We start from the raw sequence: 18,064 nt of genomic DNA on the forward strand, positions 1-18,064 counted from the left end.
GACAAGAAATGAGAGACGAGAAAGACTGTCTGAATTCTGTAGTAAATTTCAGCTAGTATTAGCAATTACTCTGTTCAAGAATCACAAGAGGAGGAAGAATACTAGGAAAAGGCCGGGTGATACCGGAAGAGTTCAGTTAGATTACATCATGGTCACACAGAGATTCCGAAATCAGTTATTGGATGGTAAGGCGTACCGAGAAGCAGATACTGATTGAGATCACAATATAGTAATGATGAAGAGTAGCCTGATGTTTAGGAGAATAGTCAGGAAGAGACAATATGGAAGTAAGTGGGGTAAGGAAGTACTAAGGAATGAAGAGATACGCTTGAATATCTGTAAGGCTAAAAATACAGCAATAAGGAACCGTTCGTAGGCAGTACAGTTGAAAAGGAATGGACATCTCTAAAAAGAGCGCTCACGGAAGTTGGAAAGAAAAACATAGGTACAAAGAAGATAATTGCGAAGAAACCATGGGTAACAGAAGAAATATTTTAATTGGTCGATGGAAGAAGGAAGTACAAAAATGTTCAGGGGATTCAGGAGCACACAAATACAAGTCGCTGAGGAATGAAATAAATAGGAAGTGCAGGGAAGCTAAAACGAAATGGCTCCATGAAAAATGTGAAGAAATAGAAAAAGAAATGATTGTCAAAAGGACCTATTCAGCATATAGTCGAAACAACCTTCAGTGAAATTAAAAGCAAGGGCGGCAACATTAAAACTGTAACGGTAATTCCACTATTGAGTGCAGAGGAGAGGGCAGATAGGTTGAAAGAGTACATTGAAGGCCTCCATGAGGGGGAATACTTGTCTGGTACGATAAAAGAAGAAATATTAGTCGATTTAGAAGAGATAGGATATCCAGTATTAGAATCAGAATTTAAGAGAGCTTTGGAGGACTTAATATCAAATAAGCCAAAGGCATAAATAAAATTCCACCAGGATTTCTAACATCATTGGGGAAGTGGCAACAAAACGACTATTCATGTTGGTGTGTATAATCCATGAATCTGGCGACATTCATCTGGCTTTTGGAAAAATATGATCCGCACAATTCCGAAGACTGCACGAACTGACAAGTTTGAGAATTATCGTACAATCAGCTTAACAGCTCATGCATCTAAGTTGCTGACAAGAATAATATACAGAAGAACGGAAAAGAAAACTGAGGATGTATTAGATGACGATCAGTTTGGCTTTAGGAAAGGTAAAGTCACCTGAAAGGCAATTCTGTCATTACGGTTGTTAATGGAAGCAAGGCTAAAGAAAAATCAAGACACGTACATACGATTTGTCAACCTGGAAAAAGCGTTTGACAATGACAAACGCTGCAAGATGTTCAAAATTCTGTGAAAATAGGCATAAGCTCTAGGGGAATACTGGTAATATGCGATATGTACAAGAGCCAAGAGGGAACAAAAAGCTTGGGAGACCAAGAACGAAGTGCTCAGATTGAAAAGGGTGTAAAACATGGTAAATTACTGTGGATCCAACGATAGCGAGATGTTGACGACACTGAGGCTGTGACAGCAGGGGATAGAACGCCTACCTTCCCTTACTTTTGCAACCGGCTGCGACTGTTGCCCGTCGTGGCGAGCATTGTGTCGTCACCTCTTGGGTTGCTGTCTGTCAACTGTGCGGATCTAGCTGGTGATGGGTCTCAGCACATTTAAAAGCATGCAAAGAGTGTAAGCGCTGCCTAATTATGCAAAATGTCTTTATGTTTGTCTAGCGATGTAAAACTGCTGATGGTTATCACGTCTGATGACTTTCACAGTTAGTGACACCCCAGATACATCCCGATCGCCATGGCAACTGTGAGAGAGAGCCGCACAGTGCTCGTCTGAGGATCAGTGATAGGGTACAATGGACGAACAAGAGCTCTGTCAAAGGGACAGAAACATTGCAAGCCAGAGGGGAGTAGGACTTGAAGGTTCTGGGAGAGATGAAGACAAATGAATTATTAGGCCAACTCTGAAATACATTGGAAGGTAACATTTTTCTGCAAATATCTGTCTTCTTATCGAGAGAAAAGAATAACTGTTATTGCTAACACTCAATTCTACTGACAGAACTCAAACCCTTAGCTGGTCGCGTCCAGAGAAAGATTCGCATAGCACCTGGGACACGACAGACCTCTACTGCGGAAAACTTGAGAAGAGGTGTGCGTCATATGAAACATTGCTACTAAACTCTGTTGCAAGTCTGCAGAAGACTTTTGTCACGAGAGTAAGCGACGGCAATGAGTCAGAGCCATTGCTCTTGTCCTGTCTAGCCGGCTGCATATCTTAGCACAGCGTGACGCAACCAGGAACCGTGCGATGGCGGCCTCACCAACAAGCCAATCACTGTTTAATAATGACGTGTTCTAAGATATCCCAGTACATCCACTTACCAGAGCTAAGTTTTCCTCGAAATCATTAACAAGCACCTTCCAAGAAAGGAACCCTGAGATTTCTGTTAATAGAATTGGCACTTCATTGTTTCAAAATGGTTGGTTCAAATGGCTCTGAGCACTATGCGACTTAGCTTCTGAGGTCATCAGTCGCCTAGAACTTAGAACTAATTAAACCTAACTAACCTAAGGACATCACACACATCCATGCCAGAGGCAGGATTCGAACCTGCGACCGTAGCGGTCGCTCGGCTCCAGACTGTAGCGCCTAGAACCGCACGGCCACTCCGGCCGGCTTCATTGTTTCCTTGTTCTTTAAGTATGTTATTAGGTTTATTTTGAACACTTCAGAGCAATATATTAAGAAGTTTTGTAAGGGGTAACACTATCAAGCTTGTCGAGTTATAAAATGGGTACGTCATTTGGAAATAAAAGCATTTATGATGTAGCTGACGCCACTTCGGTAACGTGAGTGCCAATACCACTGCCTGTTTAATTCATCAGTTTCTCGTTTGACATCAAGAAGATGAGGCGATATCACTGCAGTAAACGCCAACTGGATCACCGGACATCGAAGCCGGGACGTCTGCATTTGCTTACTGTTGAATCACAGATGCAATCCCAAAATAGAATAAATGTAGTTGGTCCATAAAAATCAACGACTTCCTGTCTAAAATTTTCGTCTTCATTACTAAACTCTTATCCAGAACTCAATACGAGATGCAGGCCACCTATCTAACGGCTTTCAGGGGCAATGTAGATTTGATTTTCAATATTTTTCGTAATTATTGACCGAAGTTAAAAATTTAAAATTGTATCATAATCTCCATATGAAGAGGTATAATCGTATATTAAAAATTAACACAATAAGATAATTATTACAGTAAGAACCTGTATGTTTGTCTTGGGACAGCGTAACTGACAACACGCAAATATCACGTATTTATTCATCCATTATTGGAGGAACAGAGCACTCAGTGACTTCCAAGAAACTTTACACATAATTTCAAATCTTCACAAAACTTTTTGTCGCTTACATTAGCTCCCTTCCACAAAATGATGAAAGGAAAGAAGTTTGCCGGCCGCTGTGGCCTAGCGGTTCTAGGCGCTTTAGTCCAGAACCACGCTGCTACTACGGTCGCAGGTTCGAATCCTGCCTCGGGCATGGGTGTGTGTGCTGTCCTTAGGTTAGTTAGGTTTAAGTAGTTCTAAGTCTAGGGGGTTGATGCCCTCAGATGTTAAGTCCCATAGTGCTCAGAGCCATTTGAACCAATCTGAATGAAGTTTATCGCTTACTATATGTTCGCTATTCATGCAGTCTAACTTTAGGATCAGGCAGGATGTTTTAATTTATTACTTCTGTCCTACCGACTCTACACGCAACACTGTTTGCACACAGTCTCCACATAACCACTGACCTTAACTGCAAAATTATGTCATTGTACGACACATAGCTTTGGAAATACGACGCCATAAACATTGAGATGCGTGACAAACAAGCTTTTGCTTAAAGTGGTGTGCAAATTACACACCATTTGGCGACTTCTAATAAATTCTAAGCGTAATGTCAAACCGTCCCTAAATTTTGTATCGTTGACATGCTTAAACTCAAATATTTATCAAACAACTTTCTGGGAAGGGCAGCCACACCTCAGAGACATCGCGAATCACAGTAATATCACTCAACACCCACAAAACATTCAAATTATCATAAAAATTGTTAGAATAATGAGATGTTTCCAAAAGCCGCGTAGCTGTATGAAGGTGTTTTATTGGCAACTACTCATTTCACGTCGGCACAGACGCACCTTCAGGTTTGTAATGGTTATATTTCCATAACGTAGATGGACAATTACGGAGTCCCAGGTTTCGGGAAGTTATCGACGTTGTCAGTTGGACCACAATGATGTGATGTCACAATAAAACTAAATACACTCAAAGGATACTTGTCAAAATGTATACAGCATGACTGCTGAATGAGCCCGGCCAATAACATTCCATAGGGTATAAAATCCGATAGACACCAGCTGTACAAAACCAATAAGGTGAAACTTAAACTGCCTATTTCCGCTGTATTACTAACAGGACGACGTAGTGTAAGCTGTGTCTGTAGGCTAGCAATACACGTTTTCTCAAATACTTAACAGACGTTTGAAGCTATTTTATGCACCAGACTTCAATCCTTTAAAGAGTGGGGGATTTACTGGTACCACAGAAGCGCTAATAATGGTGATAGCACTACGTAGAGTCCCGCTATATTCTCTACCACATAACGCCTATAACCAGTACTTTCATTCAGTCAGTAATTGCATTAAAACTACAGCTGAAATCAGTAAATAAACTGCAAAATTTTATTTTGACATGAAAAGAAAAGTCACAGTAATTTGGTTTTATGTGTAAGGGCGGATCAAGAAGTTTCCGTTTGAGGGAAATTTCACTGAGTGATCAGTTCTATCTCGGCAGTTAATCACTCCTTTGAGGGTATATACGACATACGAGACTCCGATGCGTGTATTCCCATGTAGGAAAGGGATTAGTGAGGCATTCGTGTCTTTGCGACGTGCGTGTCGCAAATGCGGATTCGTGAAATATGGCGATATTACTGTCAAATGCGTCCAAACACATTCAACGTGCTGCTGTTCTTTTCTTGGCTGCCGAAGAGCAAAGAATGGTAGATATCTATCGGAGAAAGAGGGATGTGTATACGGTAGAAGGTCTGTCGAAAACCACCGTTTTCGAATGGTACGCCAAGGCGCGCTGCTGCTTCATGATAGCGCACCTCCACATATCGCAAATGTCGCAACGCAGAAGTTACGTCAACTCAAGTGGTAGACACTCTAGCACCCTCTATAGTCCTGATCCTTCTCCACGTTATTACCACGCCTTCGACCCTTCAAAAAGACCTTGAAGAATTGGCAATTTCTGCCGCACGAGGACATGCAGCAGGTACTTACGGACTTCTTCGCATAACAGGACACGATGTTTTTCCCTTATAATATGACAATAGGTTTCTACGCTACTGTACATGTATGGCAATAAACAGTTTAAAATAATTACTTTTTGTCTGCAAAGATAGATTATGGATGTACCTTCATAAGCCAATCCGAAAACTACGATCTAATATTTGTATGCTAAACTCTGTAACTGCATGACGATTGGTCCTTACGTCATATTAAACCGGTATCGCAGCGCTAAGTTAGTGAAAATATCTTCATACGGGATATATCACAGTTTTAGGGTCTAAATTATACTGTTGTTACAGGACCCCCAAATTCAATATTGTGAGTGAAGGAAATGGGTAGTAGATATTTTACGCGCTACGAGGACTTGTACGAGAACCAGTGTGAGAGATTCGTGATGGTAAACTGCTCCAGTTTCATAACAAATAGCTGGTTTCTGCATCGAAGTTGCCAACACTGCTTAAAAAAATACACAATGGTCTGTAATATGCCCACAGTGGAATTTCACAACACTCTATAGTTAATCACTCCTTACAGGAGATTCCAGGATTCGTTTACTGCATCAAGCAGCAAGATGTACAACCCAGAAATCCTAACGAGTTTGCAGAGGTAACTTTCGCAGTGAGGTTCTAGAAGACGTGTTTACCGTCGCAGGTTGAAGCTTACGGCAAAACTGGGCCCTTCAAGACACAGAGAGGAGGCCGAACTGCCGAGATAGAACTGTTCGCACAGTCTAATTTGATGAGATGTTGTTGGACCTTGTCGGAGGAGATTCATCAACAAACACGCTTCAGCTCGCGCATTGAATGCACACTTCAAAAAATGCAATGCAGAGGAAACTAGTAGTCCTGTAACTAAATCTACATTGTTCAAAACGCATGCAAACAACGAAGCCAACTGTGTTCGTACTCAGTTGCGTCAGTTGTTATGGTGGAATGCACTCATTGTGACTAGCAGTCAGCACTTACAAGAGTTGCTAAAAAATGGTTCAAATGGCTCTGAGCACTATGTGACTTAACTTCTGAGGTCATCAGTCGCCTAGAACTTAGAACTAATTAAACCTAACTAACGTAAGGACATCACACGCATCCATGCCCGAGGCAGGATTCGAACCTGCGACCGTACCGGTCGCTCGGCTCCAGACTGTAGCGCCCAGAACCGCACGGCCACTCCGGCCGGCAGTTGCTAAAAGGTTAAATTTTTGCTATAATTTGTCTATTTTTCATGTCAGTAATTAAATAAATATTAATTTCCGACTATTACTTTCCAAATGGGATCTACCGACCGCGTAATTTTAACAATAGAGGCTTGGGATTCCCCGTATGTTTCCATATGTACTTAATATCCATTTGGTAAAATTTACGTGACTAATCTCCTGCTTTAGATCAACAAATTAAGGCATTTATTCTAATGCTGTGTCAACGTATTAAAGCGTTCCGCCGAAATTTACCGCCTCAAAATCGAATCGAGCGCACGGACGGAACGCATGGAGTTGATGCCCGACGCCCGAGAGATAGGCAACCTTTGCAACCTGTTGGCGCTTGTGGTTGCCTCTCTTTCAACGCAGAAATAGCGGAAGACTCTGGGTTACGTACAAACCGATTAGTGTACAATCGCAAACAGGTACCATCTGAATGTCGGTAGATGAGATAACGTTTCACTACCCGTAATAAACTCGGTACACTCAGCTATTCCGATCACATGTTGCCCTACACCTATATCCTTGAACCTTCTGCAATGGTCTCTGGTTTTCGCCTCAAACATCTTCATCTTGGTGACAAAAAGACCCAGATACTCCCAGTCTTAATTTTCTGGCTTCATCAATCGTTAAAATGTTACTAAATTCTTTTCTTACTACGGTCGCAATAATAATTGGGTAATCAGACTTAGTTTTGGTTATGTTATTCAAACAGAGTTGACGTCTTTGTGCTCATATGCAAAAAAGTTATTGACGATAGAAGCTCGTGTTCTACGTAAACATGTGGAGTTTCAGATTCCCTGCCACATCCCGAGGTTGGGCAACTAATATTTGACCCTGTCAAACGGCCAAGGTTTGTGGGAGCATCCTTACCTTCACTCCCTGCTGGATCCCTCCAACCCTAACGTTTGGCCTTGACGTTTAGCACTGTCTTGTAGCAAAATAAAAATTGTTATACTCGAACTATTACTCCAGATTTACCTGAGCAGTAAGCGAAATACTTTCTACAGCAATGCTGCAAGACGATTCTCATGGCACAAGAAGTCGATCGCAATTAACAATACAACAGAACATAATAGATGTTGTCTACTGAGGTTAGCAACTAACGCCTATTCAGAATAAAAAAAAAGCATTTTACCTGTAAAAATGTATTTGTGTTCCAGCAGCACATAAATGAAGTGACAAGGTTATTTAAGTAGGAAGAACATCTTAACCGCTCATACTACTATAGTTTAATGTCCTAGCTACGCAAAGCCTTATGGAAATGTTTTCAACTAGTCTGCTTATACACGTCTTCTTGGCAGTGAGTTTGGCGAGTTGACTACAACAGCCTCCCTATTGGCAGCGGAGAATCTCTGAGTAATTTAACGTTCTATATCTATAAGATAAATACTGGGGCTGAAAACAGCGGCGACACCGAAAAATAATTGATATAGAGTAATGAAGTTTAGGGAATACATTTGTCTAGGTAACATATTTAAGCGATTAACATCACAAGATCACAGGTTAATGTAAGTGCGAGATAAGCCATTGAAAATGTGATGTGGTGCTACAATAATAACCCGTGTATCCACCAGAAGTTGAATTGTATTGTACAAGTGCCGGAAGTCAGTTTGTCCCATGGATTTCCATGCCTGTTGCACTTCCTAAGTCAGTACAGGAACGGTTAATGCTGTTTGTGAATGACGCTGGAGTTGACGCCCGATGTTGTCCCGTATGTGCTCGATTGGAGACAGATCTGGTGGTCGAGCAGGTCAAGGCAACATGGCGACACTCTGTAGATGGTGTTGGCTTACAACAGCGGTTGTGAGAGAGTGTTATCCTGTTGGAAAACATCTGGACTGTTGTTCATGAATGGCAGCTCAGCAAGTCGAATCACGAGATTAACGTACAAATTTGCAGTCAGGGTGCGTGGGATAACCACAAGAGTTTGTACAGTGGCTGCATTCCTGCCAAGTCTTACTGCAGTATCGCAGAAGGAACATCCAACTTCTCATAGCCCTATTACAAGACCTAGTTCAAACTCAGTAAGGTATTGATAAAGGCGTTTTTGTCGTCTTAAAGGCATTCTTGACTAACATCAACTCACCACATCCAACCTCAAAAGTAACTAACGCTCACGACCGTTGCAGCGTGTATTTAAAGCTAACCTGATTTGCATCCTCGTAGTGATGCTAATACCGCCATTCTTATGCGATTGGCGCGAATCTGAAAAATGGTTCAAATGGCTCTGAGCACTACGGGACTGAACATGTGAGGTCATCAGTCCCCTAGAACTTAGAACTACTTAAACCTAACTAACGTAAGGACGTCACACACATCCATGCCCGAGGCAGGATTCGAACCTGCGACCGTGGGGGTCGCGCGATTCCAGACTGAAGCGCCTAGAACCGCTCGGCCACTGCGGCCGGCACGAATCTGAATAAACGTCACCTTTCATACGTAGAAACACGCCTACCAATTTCCGCTTTTGTTGCACAGCTCCTTCTTCGTGTTGCTATTGGTTTTCCGTCAGTGTACTTATAACAACCGATAGTTTAAAGGTTCAATACAATAAAGGGAGTCTCTCTCTGTTTTAGACAGAAGATCGCCCCACTACATCTGCATGTACTGAGCAATAGTCTCGAACGCGTTCATCTCGGTATCCCATAGTTACGCTGCGCAATAGTAAGCAAGGGAAATTTCTCACGATGTTTTTTGATCTCATTATAGCAGGCTCGTTAAAATATGACACAGCTGCTAAGTTTCACAAACGGTTCCGAAGCCGCCAAAGAAAGGATCAATGATGAGCATTCAAGTGACAGAACATCTCATAGACAAGAGACTCCGATACTCGAATACCGGCGTATCAGAATAGAAACTAGAGTGCAAAGAGTGGAAATCGGTCATGAATCAGTTTTCACCATTTTGCATGACGTTTTGAACATAGCAAAAGTCACCGGCAGCTGGGTTCCGTGGCTGCTCATACCCACTGAAGACGGTCGCCAAACCCGAGCGGAAATTTTACTGCCTTGTCATACGAATCCCGATGACTTCTTTAGCAGCGTAATCATCATGAATTAGCAGTCCTGCGTCATTATGACCGAGAGCCTAAGGAACAAAGCAAGCAGTGGAAACGTGGATTAACTACTGCCGGAGAAGGTGATGGAAGGCTGTCAAGACAATGCACCTCGTGGAAACTACGCAGCGTAATCGGTGTACTCCAGTACACAGAAACTGCGAGATGAATTTCGAGGGGAATGTTTCCTGGATAACCCAAGTTCAGACTTCTGCATCAAGGTCATCGACAAGTCATCCATAATTGGAAAAGTTAGTCACATCTAAGGGATAATGTGTGAAGAAGTACTAAAACAACTAAAAGTTTCATGGTCCCATCCCCCTGCCTCCAAGATTGTAATTAAAATACTTATTTGGTATTGCGCGCATTTTTCCGGTACAGTTTACAACAGAACAAACAAAATACATTCTCATTTCACCATGAGAATTAGGCCGAGTACTTAAAAATTGAAAAAAATGCGGTCTTTCGGGTGGGGAGGGGCGGGATGTGGCATAATGGCAGGTCCACTAGGTGACACATTCAATTGTGAATGTCAACATGTCGCTAGAGTTACAATTTGGAGGTGTGTCTGCTAACGTCGTGGGGTAATTTTGTGATAATGCCACGTGGAAAGTCTCTATCGGGTAACGAGCAAGCAAGTATTGAGGCGTACAAAGAAGTGGGCCTGTCTAATCACCATATTGCTAAGAAATTAGGGCGTTCCATTTGTGTTATTGATTATTTTGTCCGATTGGGTGCACAATTTGGCAAAAATGGCAAATATGGCCGGAGACGAAAACTGTCAGCATCAGATACACGTTTGATTGTGCATAAATGAAAAGTCAACGGCTTGTGCTCCTTTCAAATTGCGTCTGATCTGCAGTTATCAGTGCTGCGGTCGCAGTTTCGAATCCTGCCTCGGGCGTGGATGTGTGTGATGTCCTTAGGTTAGTTAGGTTTAAGTAGTTCTAAGTTCTAGGGGACTGATGACAACAGATGTTGTCCCATAGTGCTCAGAGCCATTTGAACCATTTTGCAGTTATCAGTCACTTCCAGACATGTTAGACAAATCCTGGTTCAAGATGCGAATCACGAAACAGCACCGTAAGTCACCTTTAATGACATTTGAAGAAGAACGTATACCGTGGACCGCAGAACGGAACGAAGCAATTTTTAGTGATCAGAAGAAGTTTAATTTCGATGTGCCAGATGGTTTTCGGTATTACTGTCATGATCTCCAAAGAGAGGAACACGTTCGGATGAGCAGAAACATTGGCGGTGACAAATCTAAGATCTGGGAAGCATCTTGTGCTAATGGTACGTCCAACATAGCATGGCTGCACTGCAAGATGAAGTACGATCATTATACAGGAATGCTTGACATAGAATTGGTTCGTATGTATGAGGGATTCGACGATGACAGTTTACTATGCCAGTACAATAACGCTGGGAGTCACAGGTCTGCCAAGACAAAGTAGTGGTTTTATGATAAAGGAGTTCCACTTCTGAGCTGACTAGAAGAATGCCATGGAGAATCTATGTCGAATCCTTGCACGACGTGTTTACTCGTTTGACGACAATTTGGGACTGTGACCGAGCTGAAAACTACAATTCGAGTGGAGTGAACCTCAATCACGGAAGAAGAGATACAGTCGTAGTTTAAGACGAGTTTCGCAGTTATTAAGACCAATAGCGGTTCGACTAATTAGTAGGTCATAGTTGTGGTATATACACTGTATATGTTAGATTGTTCTAACAACATTCGTAAGTGCTGGTTGATTTGAAGGAGGGCACCAAACAGTGAGGTCATAGGTCCCATCGGATTAGCGAAGGATGGCGAAGGAAGTCGGCAGTGGCCTTTCAAAGGATCCAGCCCGGAATTTGCCTGAAGTAATTTAGGGAAATCATGGAAAACCTAAATCAGGATGGCCGGGCGCGAGTTTGAACCATCGTCCTCCCGAATGGGAGTCCAGCGTGCTAACCACTGCGCCACCTCGCTCGGTTTCGTAAGTGCCTTTATATCAATGTCCGCCTCTACAGCTGTCTTGTTTCATTAAATTTCTTAAGTACCAGTACTAATGTTAAAGGTTCGACTAAATACTAGGTCATAATTGTATATTGTATACGTTAGATTATTCTAACAACATTCAGAAGTTCGTTTATAACAACTTCCACTTCTAAAGTTGTCTTGTTTCATTAAATTTCTAAAGTACCAGTACTAATGGTAAAATGGGAATGTATTTTGTTTTTCTTTGTTATAAATTGTACGATAAAATGCGTGCGATACCAAATACTTGAACAAACATTTTTTTTCATAAATAACTACGTTTCTTTATACTAATTTCCATCACTGTGTTTCGTCATTCCAACATGTAGCTAATAGCGTAATCTTATGTGATAGCTGTCTAAATTTCATTGCGTAAGGTTCACTTGTGTAGAATCATATTATTGAAGGGATACTCTGCGTCATCCGTTTGAAGAACGAGAACATTTTTGTCAAAATGATGAACTCGGTTGATCACACTCATCCAGCGTGAGTTATAATTAACAGAGGCTGCTCTAGAGTAATTCCATACACGGGGAACGAAGCTACTGAATTGAGAGAGAAAAAAATTCAGTGTATTTTTGTGCATTACAGTAGAACGATGGAATTAAGAAGGCCGGTTCCTGGTAAACATATATCATAATTAATTCAGTGATTACTAAATTAATTTCACAATTAATTCCGTGTATTATTATACTTGAAACAGGTCAGACGAATAAGCGCCGCTGTCTTTTATGCTTACACGCATGACTTTAGTTTTGTTGCTATCTCTCTTACACTCTTTTATCTGTATTTGTTGTCATACGGGAAATTTCAGGCTTGTTACTGGTTTATTCTCCACCTTAATCATTCCTGTTGTGTCTCATATATAAGTGTTTTATTTGTATTGAGTGATCTGAAGAATTGCAAAACAATGGTTTTTTATTTGGTTAAGTTAATTTGTGTAACTATTATTTCATTTATCTCTTTCTAAAATTTTTGATTCTGTCTATGTATTTGCATAAAAGGACAGGAGTGACTCATATATAATTTGCAGTTTTGTGTAGGCTACGGTATCAACCCGGTTTTAGTGAATAATTACTGGGTAGCCTCACAATGAAATGATAAGATAATGATAATTTGTAGGATGTATTTAAAAGCATAAAGAGGGTTCAGTTAATTTCATTTACATATAATATAATAACTGTCTCGAAAACAGAAATAGTTAGGCTACGCATACCGTGATTGTACTTAACTAGAATGTAAAAGAATAAATTATCGGTAACCAGAACAAGATGACGTTAATATCACTGTATGTCACGTCTCGAGTCTTCTTTTAACAGTGATCTTCTAAAAGCACTAGTTAAAAATTTGTCTTCGATGCACGTGTTAGTGTCCATCTAAGTGATGCTACCGTGATGTTACGGAGGGACGCGCTTTAACTCTTTACTAAATGCACCAGGCACACCAGCAAATTCGATTCAGACTTGCACTCTCAGAATGCTTCTGAGCTAAGACTTCCTTTTTCTCATTTTTTTTTTTTTTTTTTTTTTGAGAACGTTAGTTACTTGATGCATGGTGATTTGACAAAATAAATTAATGAATGCAATTATCATTTGATATTTATTTATTTCCTTTCATCGTTCTTGTTATTGACAATAGTTGAGCTGTTTTGTGTTATAAGTGCGTAGACGGAAAAAAATCGCAGCACCAAAAAATTATTAATGTAGAGTAATGAAATTTTGGGAATACATTTGTGCAGATAACGTATGTAAGTGATTAACATAGCAAGGTCACAGGTTAATGTAAGCGTGAGATAAGCCACTGCAAATGCATATGGACGAGAGTTCTCCTGTTGGAAAACAACCCTTCAAATGAATTACAGTACAACAGGTCGAATCACCAGCTTGACGTACAAATTTGCAGTCAGGGTGCGTGAGATAACTGCGAAAGTACACCTGCTGTCGTTCAAAATCGCACCACAGCCCATAAATCCAGATGTAGGTCCAGTGCGTTTAGCACGCAGGCAGGTTGGTTCAAATGGTTCAAATATCGCTAAGCACAGTAGGACTTAACATCTGAGGTCATCAGTACCCTAGACTTAGAACTACTTAAACCTAACTAACCTAAGGACATCACACACATCCATGCCTGAGGCAGGATTCGAACCTGCGACCGTAGCTGCAGCGCAGTTCCGGACTGAAGCGCTTAGAACCGCTCGGCCACAGCGGTCAGTGGCAGGTTGGTTGGGGGCTCTCAACTGGTCTCCTTTGAACCATTGCACTTCCATCACTAGTACCGAGGCAGAACCAGCTTTCATCCGAAAACACAATAAACCTCCACCCTGCCCTCCAGTGATCTCTCGCTTGACACAACTGCAATCACACATGGCGGTGGTCTGGGTTCAGTCGAATGCACGCTACGGGGCGGTTGTGTCGGAGCTGTCCTTGAAGTAAGAAATTCATAACAGTTCGTTGTATCACTGTTGCGACAGCTGCTGCCCAGACTGCTGCTGCAGATGTAATACAACGCGCCAGAGCCATACGCCGAAAACTATGGTCTTCTTTCCCGGCATGTGTCCATCCGGAGCCCGTACTTCTTGCGACCGTACATTCTTGTGACCGCCGCTGACAGCAGTTATGTACAGCGGCTACGTTCCTGCCAAGTCTTTCTGCAGTATCGCAGAAGGAACATCCAGTTTCTCATAGCCCTATTACGCGACCTCGTTCAAACTCAGTAAGGTGTGGATAATGGTGTCTTTGTCGTCTTAAAGGCATTCTGACGCCACTGTTATGCGACTGGAGCGAAATTTGAACAGATATCATCCGTCAGGTGTAAAGACATCCGTAACAACCCCTTCTTGGTTCAAATGGTTCAAATGGCTCTGAGCACTATGGGACCTAACTTCTGAGGTCATCAGTCCCCTAGAACTTGGAACTACTTAAACCTAACTAACCTAAGGACATCACACACATCCATGCCCGAGGCATGATTCGAACCTGCAATCGTAGCGGTCGCGCGGTTCCAGACTGTAGCGCCTAGAACCGCTCGGCCACTCCGGCCGGCTCCTTCTTGGTGGTGCGATTTCTTTTCCGTCAGTGTATTTCGCACAAATCTTTATTGGTTTCTTAGTCTGACTGTAAGAAAGAAGGTATCATGCGCAAGACCAAACATCTTACATTTGGTTCGTTGTTTTAACGTTTTCAGGTGTGTCGACGAAAAGGACAAGTCTGCTGCCATGGGAGTCGGCATCGTCCTGATAAGCCTGTTCGCCTTCCTTCCCGCCCCCATATTCTATGGTAACCTCCTAGGTGAGTAACACCACTTTGCTTTCACATACTCTTCAACTTGGAAATAAAAACGTTGCAACCATTCTGGATTTCATCGCCCACAGTTGCTTCCGTATAGTCTGAGGGTGTTTTCACGTTTCGCAGATCGGCTCCTGTCTTTGTGCTGTCCGTACCTGTACATAGAGCATCACAGACCAAATCATTCACCGACCGAGGTGGTCTAGCGGTTCTAGGCGCTCAGTCCGGAACCGCGCGACTGCTACGGTCGCGGGTTCGAATCCTGCCTCGGGCATTGATGTGTGTGATGTCCTTAGGTTAGTTAGGTTTAAGTAGTTCTAAGTTCTAGGGGACTGATGACCACAGATGTTAAGTCCCATAGTGCACAGAGCCATTTGAACCATTTGAACCAAATCATTCGTAACAGACTCTTCTCCACGTTTATATCATTCCACTAAATCCTGTTTCGGCATTCTTCTCCGGTTTGAGTTTCACAATATTCACGAATTATTTTCAGACGAATGGAAAGCCTGATAGAAGCCAGAATTGATGAATATCATTTCGGATTCTGCAGAAATTTAGGGACACGAGAGGCAATAGTAAACAGCAGTACACCTTCAGTCGTGAATTTTAAACTTTTTTTTAAGCTACCGGTTCCGATGATGCATTAAATTGTCATCAGGCGCTGTATAAAAAATAATATAAATAGGACGGCCGGAGTGGCCGAGCGGTTCTAGGCGCTTCAGTCTGGAACTGCGTGACCTCTACGGTCGCAGGTTCTAATCCTGCCTCGGGCATGGATGTGTGTAATGTCCTTAGGTTTGTTAGGTTTAAGTAGTTCTGAGTTCTAGTGGACTGACGACCTCAGAAGTTAAGTCCCACAGTGCTCAGAGCCATTTGAACCATTTGTAGTGGATTAATTTTGCTATTTGGGCTCTATCAACCATAATGAAGAGAAAAGAAAATTTTCATTTTTCCCTTATATAAAATTTTAGAGCATTGGTAATGCAATGGCACTGTGAAATGCTGAGGTCGTTAATCACCAAGACCGTGTTTCCAGCGTGCATTTGTGTAACGTGTGTAATTTGATGTGTGTTATCTGATGAACGAACGGTAGTTTGGGGCAAGTAAGTATTGTCGACGGGTCATACAATGGACACATAAGAATAACTTAATGTAATAGGCAGGTTAAAAGAAAGTAATTGCCAAAATTCAATTTAAGCTGGGTGTCTCACCAATGCGGACGTAATAATCAGTAATATTAAAGTGGAGTCCGTATAAAATAATTCAAAGTAATAGAGAAAAAGTATATATTATACCCAAACCAGACAGAAATTATTGAATAACGACAATCAACCGAAATGCATTGGAAGTTAAGGGACAGTAAATGACAAATCTGAAACAATGTATGGTCTTTCACTTCCGTAATAATAAAATAACCTGAAACAGTCTACCAGAGTTAAACGTACCGAACTTCCACTATTTAAAATACCTAAGGGACATGTAAAAGACAAATCACGAATAAAATCATAACTAGGTAAAGAGTATATTCATGAAGTAAATAAGGCATGGGTGGGTAGGTAGGTACAACATCAAGTTGTCACTTCATGTGCAAACAATTTCAACTTGATCTAGTGCCTACATGCCCACACATGGTTTATTCACTTAATGAATATAGTATTATGTAGTTATGATTTTATTTGTGAACGTCATATTTATCTTTTACATGCTACTCGGGTATTTTACGTATTGGAAGTTAGTTAAAGTCACCTCTGGCAGTCCGTTTCATATTATTTTATTATTACTGAAATGAAACACCCTATATTGTTTGAAACTTGTCATTTACCGTCTGTGAACTTTCAACTGATATGTGTTGATCCTTGTTATTCTATACTTTTTATATCGCATGGGTACCATGTATAGTTGATTCCTATTACTTTTAATTATGTTACATGGATTCCACTTTAATATTACTAATTATGACATCCGCACTGGTGAGATACCTTGCTTGAACTGAATTTTGTTGATCATATATATTCTTATAAGTTCTTATATACCTTTTGGGCATAACCCATTGGCAATATTTACTTGTCCCATCATCATCAGATTATTGACCTTTTTATTATTTTTGATTATTACGCTTGATTACATTGCTTGTACAGGGGCCTGATGAAGTCGTAATATAACATTAAAACCGGTAGCTCAATAAACAGTTCATCATTTATAGCTGAAGGCTGTTTAAGTCAAATTGACCAGCCAACGTCGCAGCCATCATCTTCTACAAGGATGGACACACAAAGACGGGGCAATAGTAGCCCTACGAGGTTTTTAAAAGACAGAGTGAAGAGAGCCCAGCTCTACACATTTAGAGAAATGTTTTGATGATTTGACTGGAATACACTCTGAATGTAGCAAGGAAAAAGTACGGGGAGAGAAAGGTTATCTACAGCTTTTGCGGAAACAAGAACGCAATTATGAAAACCGAGAACTCGAGGAGGAAGCAGCAATTGAGAAGGGAGTGAGACAAGGTTGTAGCCTATCCCCGATGTTATTCGGTTTATACATTGAGCAAATACTGAAGGAAATCAAGGAGAAAATTGGAAAAGAAGTTAAAAATCAGGAATAAAAAAAAAAACATTCTTTCAGGTTTGTCGATGACATTCTAGCTCTGTCACAGATGGCAAAGAACTTGGAGGGTCAGTTTAACGGGGTGGCTAGTATCTTGAGAAGATAAACTAAAACAAGTATAACGCAATGTAGTCGAAGTAAATCAGATTATGCCGAGAGAATTATGTTAGGAAATGAGACACTGAAAGTAGTCAGTTAGGTTTGCTATTTGGAGCCGAAAATTATTTGGCAATGGCCGAATAAGAGATGATACAAAATGCAGACTAACAACAAAAGAGAAATTTTCTAACGTCAAGTATAAATTCATGTGTTAGGAAGTGAAACATAGACGGTAAATAGTTCAGACAAGAAGAGAATAGAAAATTTTACAGTATGTTGCCACATTATAATGCGGTAGATTAGCTGGATAGATCGGTTAACTGATTCTGAGACATTCAGGCGAATTTAAGAGAAAAGAAATTTATGGCACAACTTAAACACAGGAAGAGACCATTTGATTGGACACATCCTGAGACATCGAAGAATGGTCAAAT

The 18,064-nt window shown here is 41.2% G+C and overlaps 1 protein-coding gene across 1 annotated transcript in view; it reads left to right on the forward strand.

The window, feature by feature from the left end:
- The window catches only part of LOC124797797 (solute carrier organic anion transporter family member 74D-like), a 105,663-nt gene that overhangs the window by 70,478 nt on the left and 17,121 nt on the right, over positions 1-18,064 (forward strand). The window contains exon 9 of the mRNA XM_047260814.1: positions 14,824-14,927. Coding sequence (XP_047116770.1) covers positions 14,824-14,927 — 104 coding nt within the window. The remainder of the gene's footprint in view (positions 1-14,823; positions 14,928-18,064) is intronic.

This window comes from Schistocerca piceifrons, chromosome 1 (genome assembly GCF_021461385.2).
Source record: "Schistocerca piceifrons isolate TAMUIC-IGC-003096 chromosome 1, iqSchPice1.1, whole genome shotgun sequence".
Lineage (NCBI taxonomy): Eukaryota > Metazoa > Arthropoda > Insecta > Orthoptera > Acrididae > Schistocerca > Schistocerca piceifrons.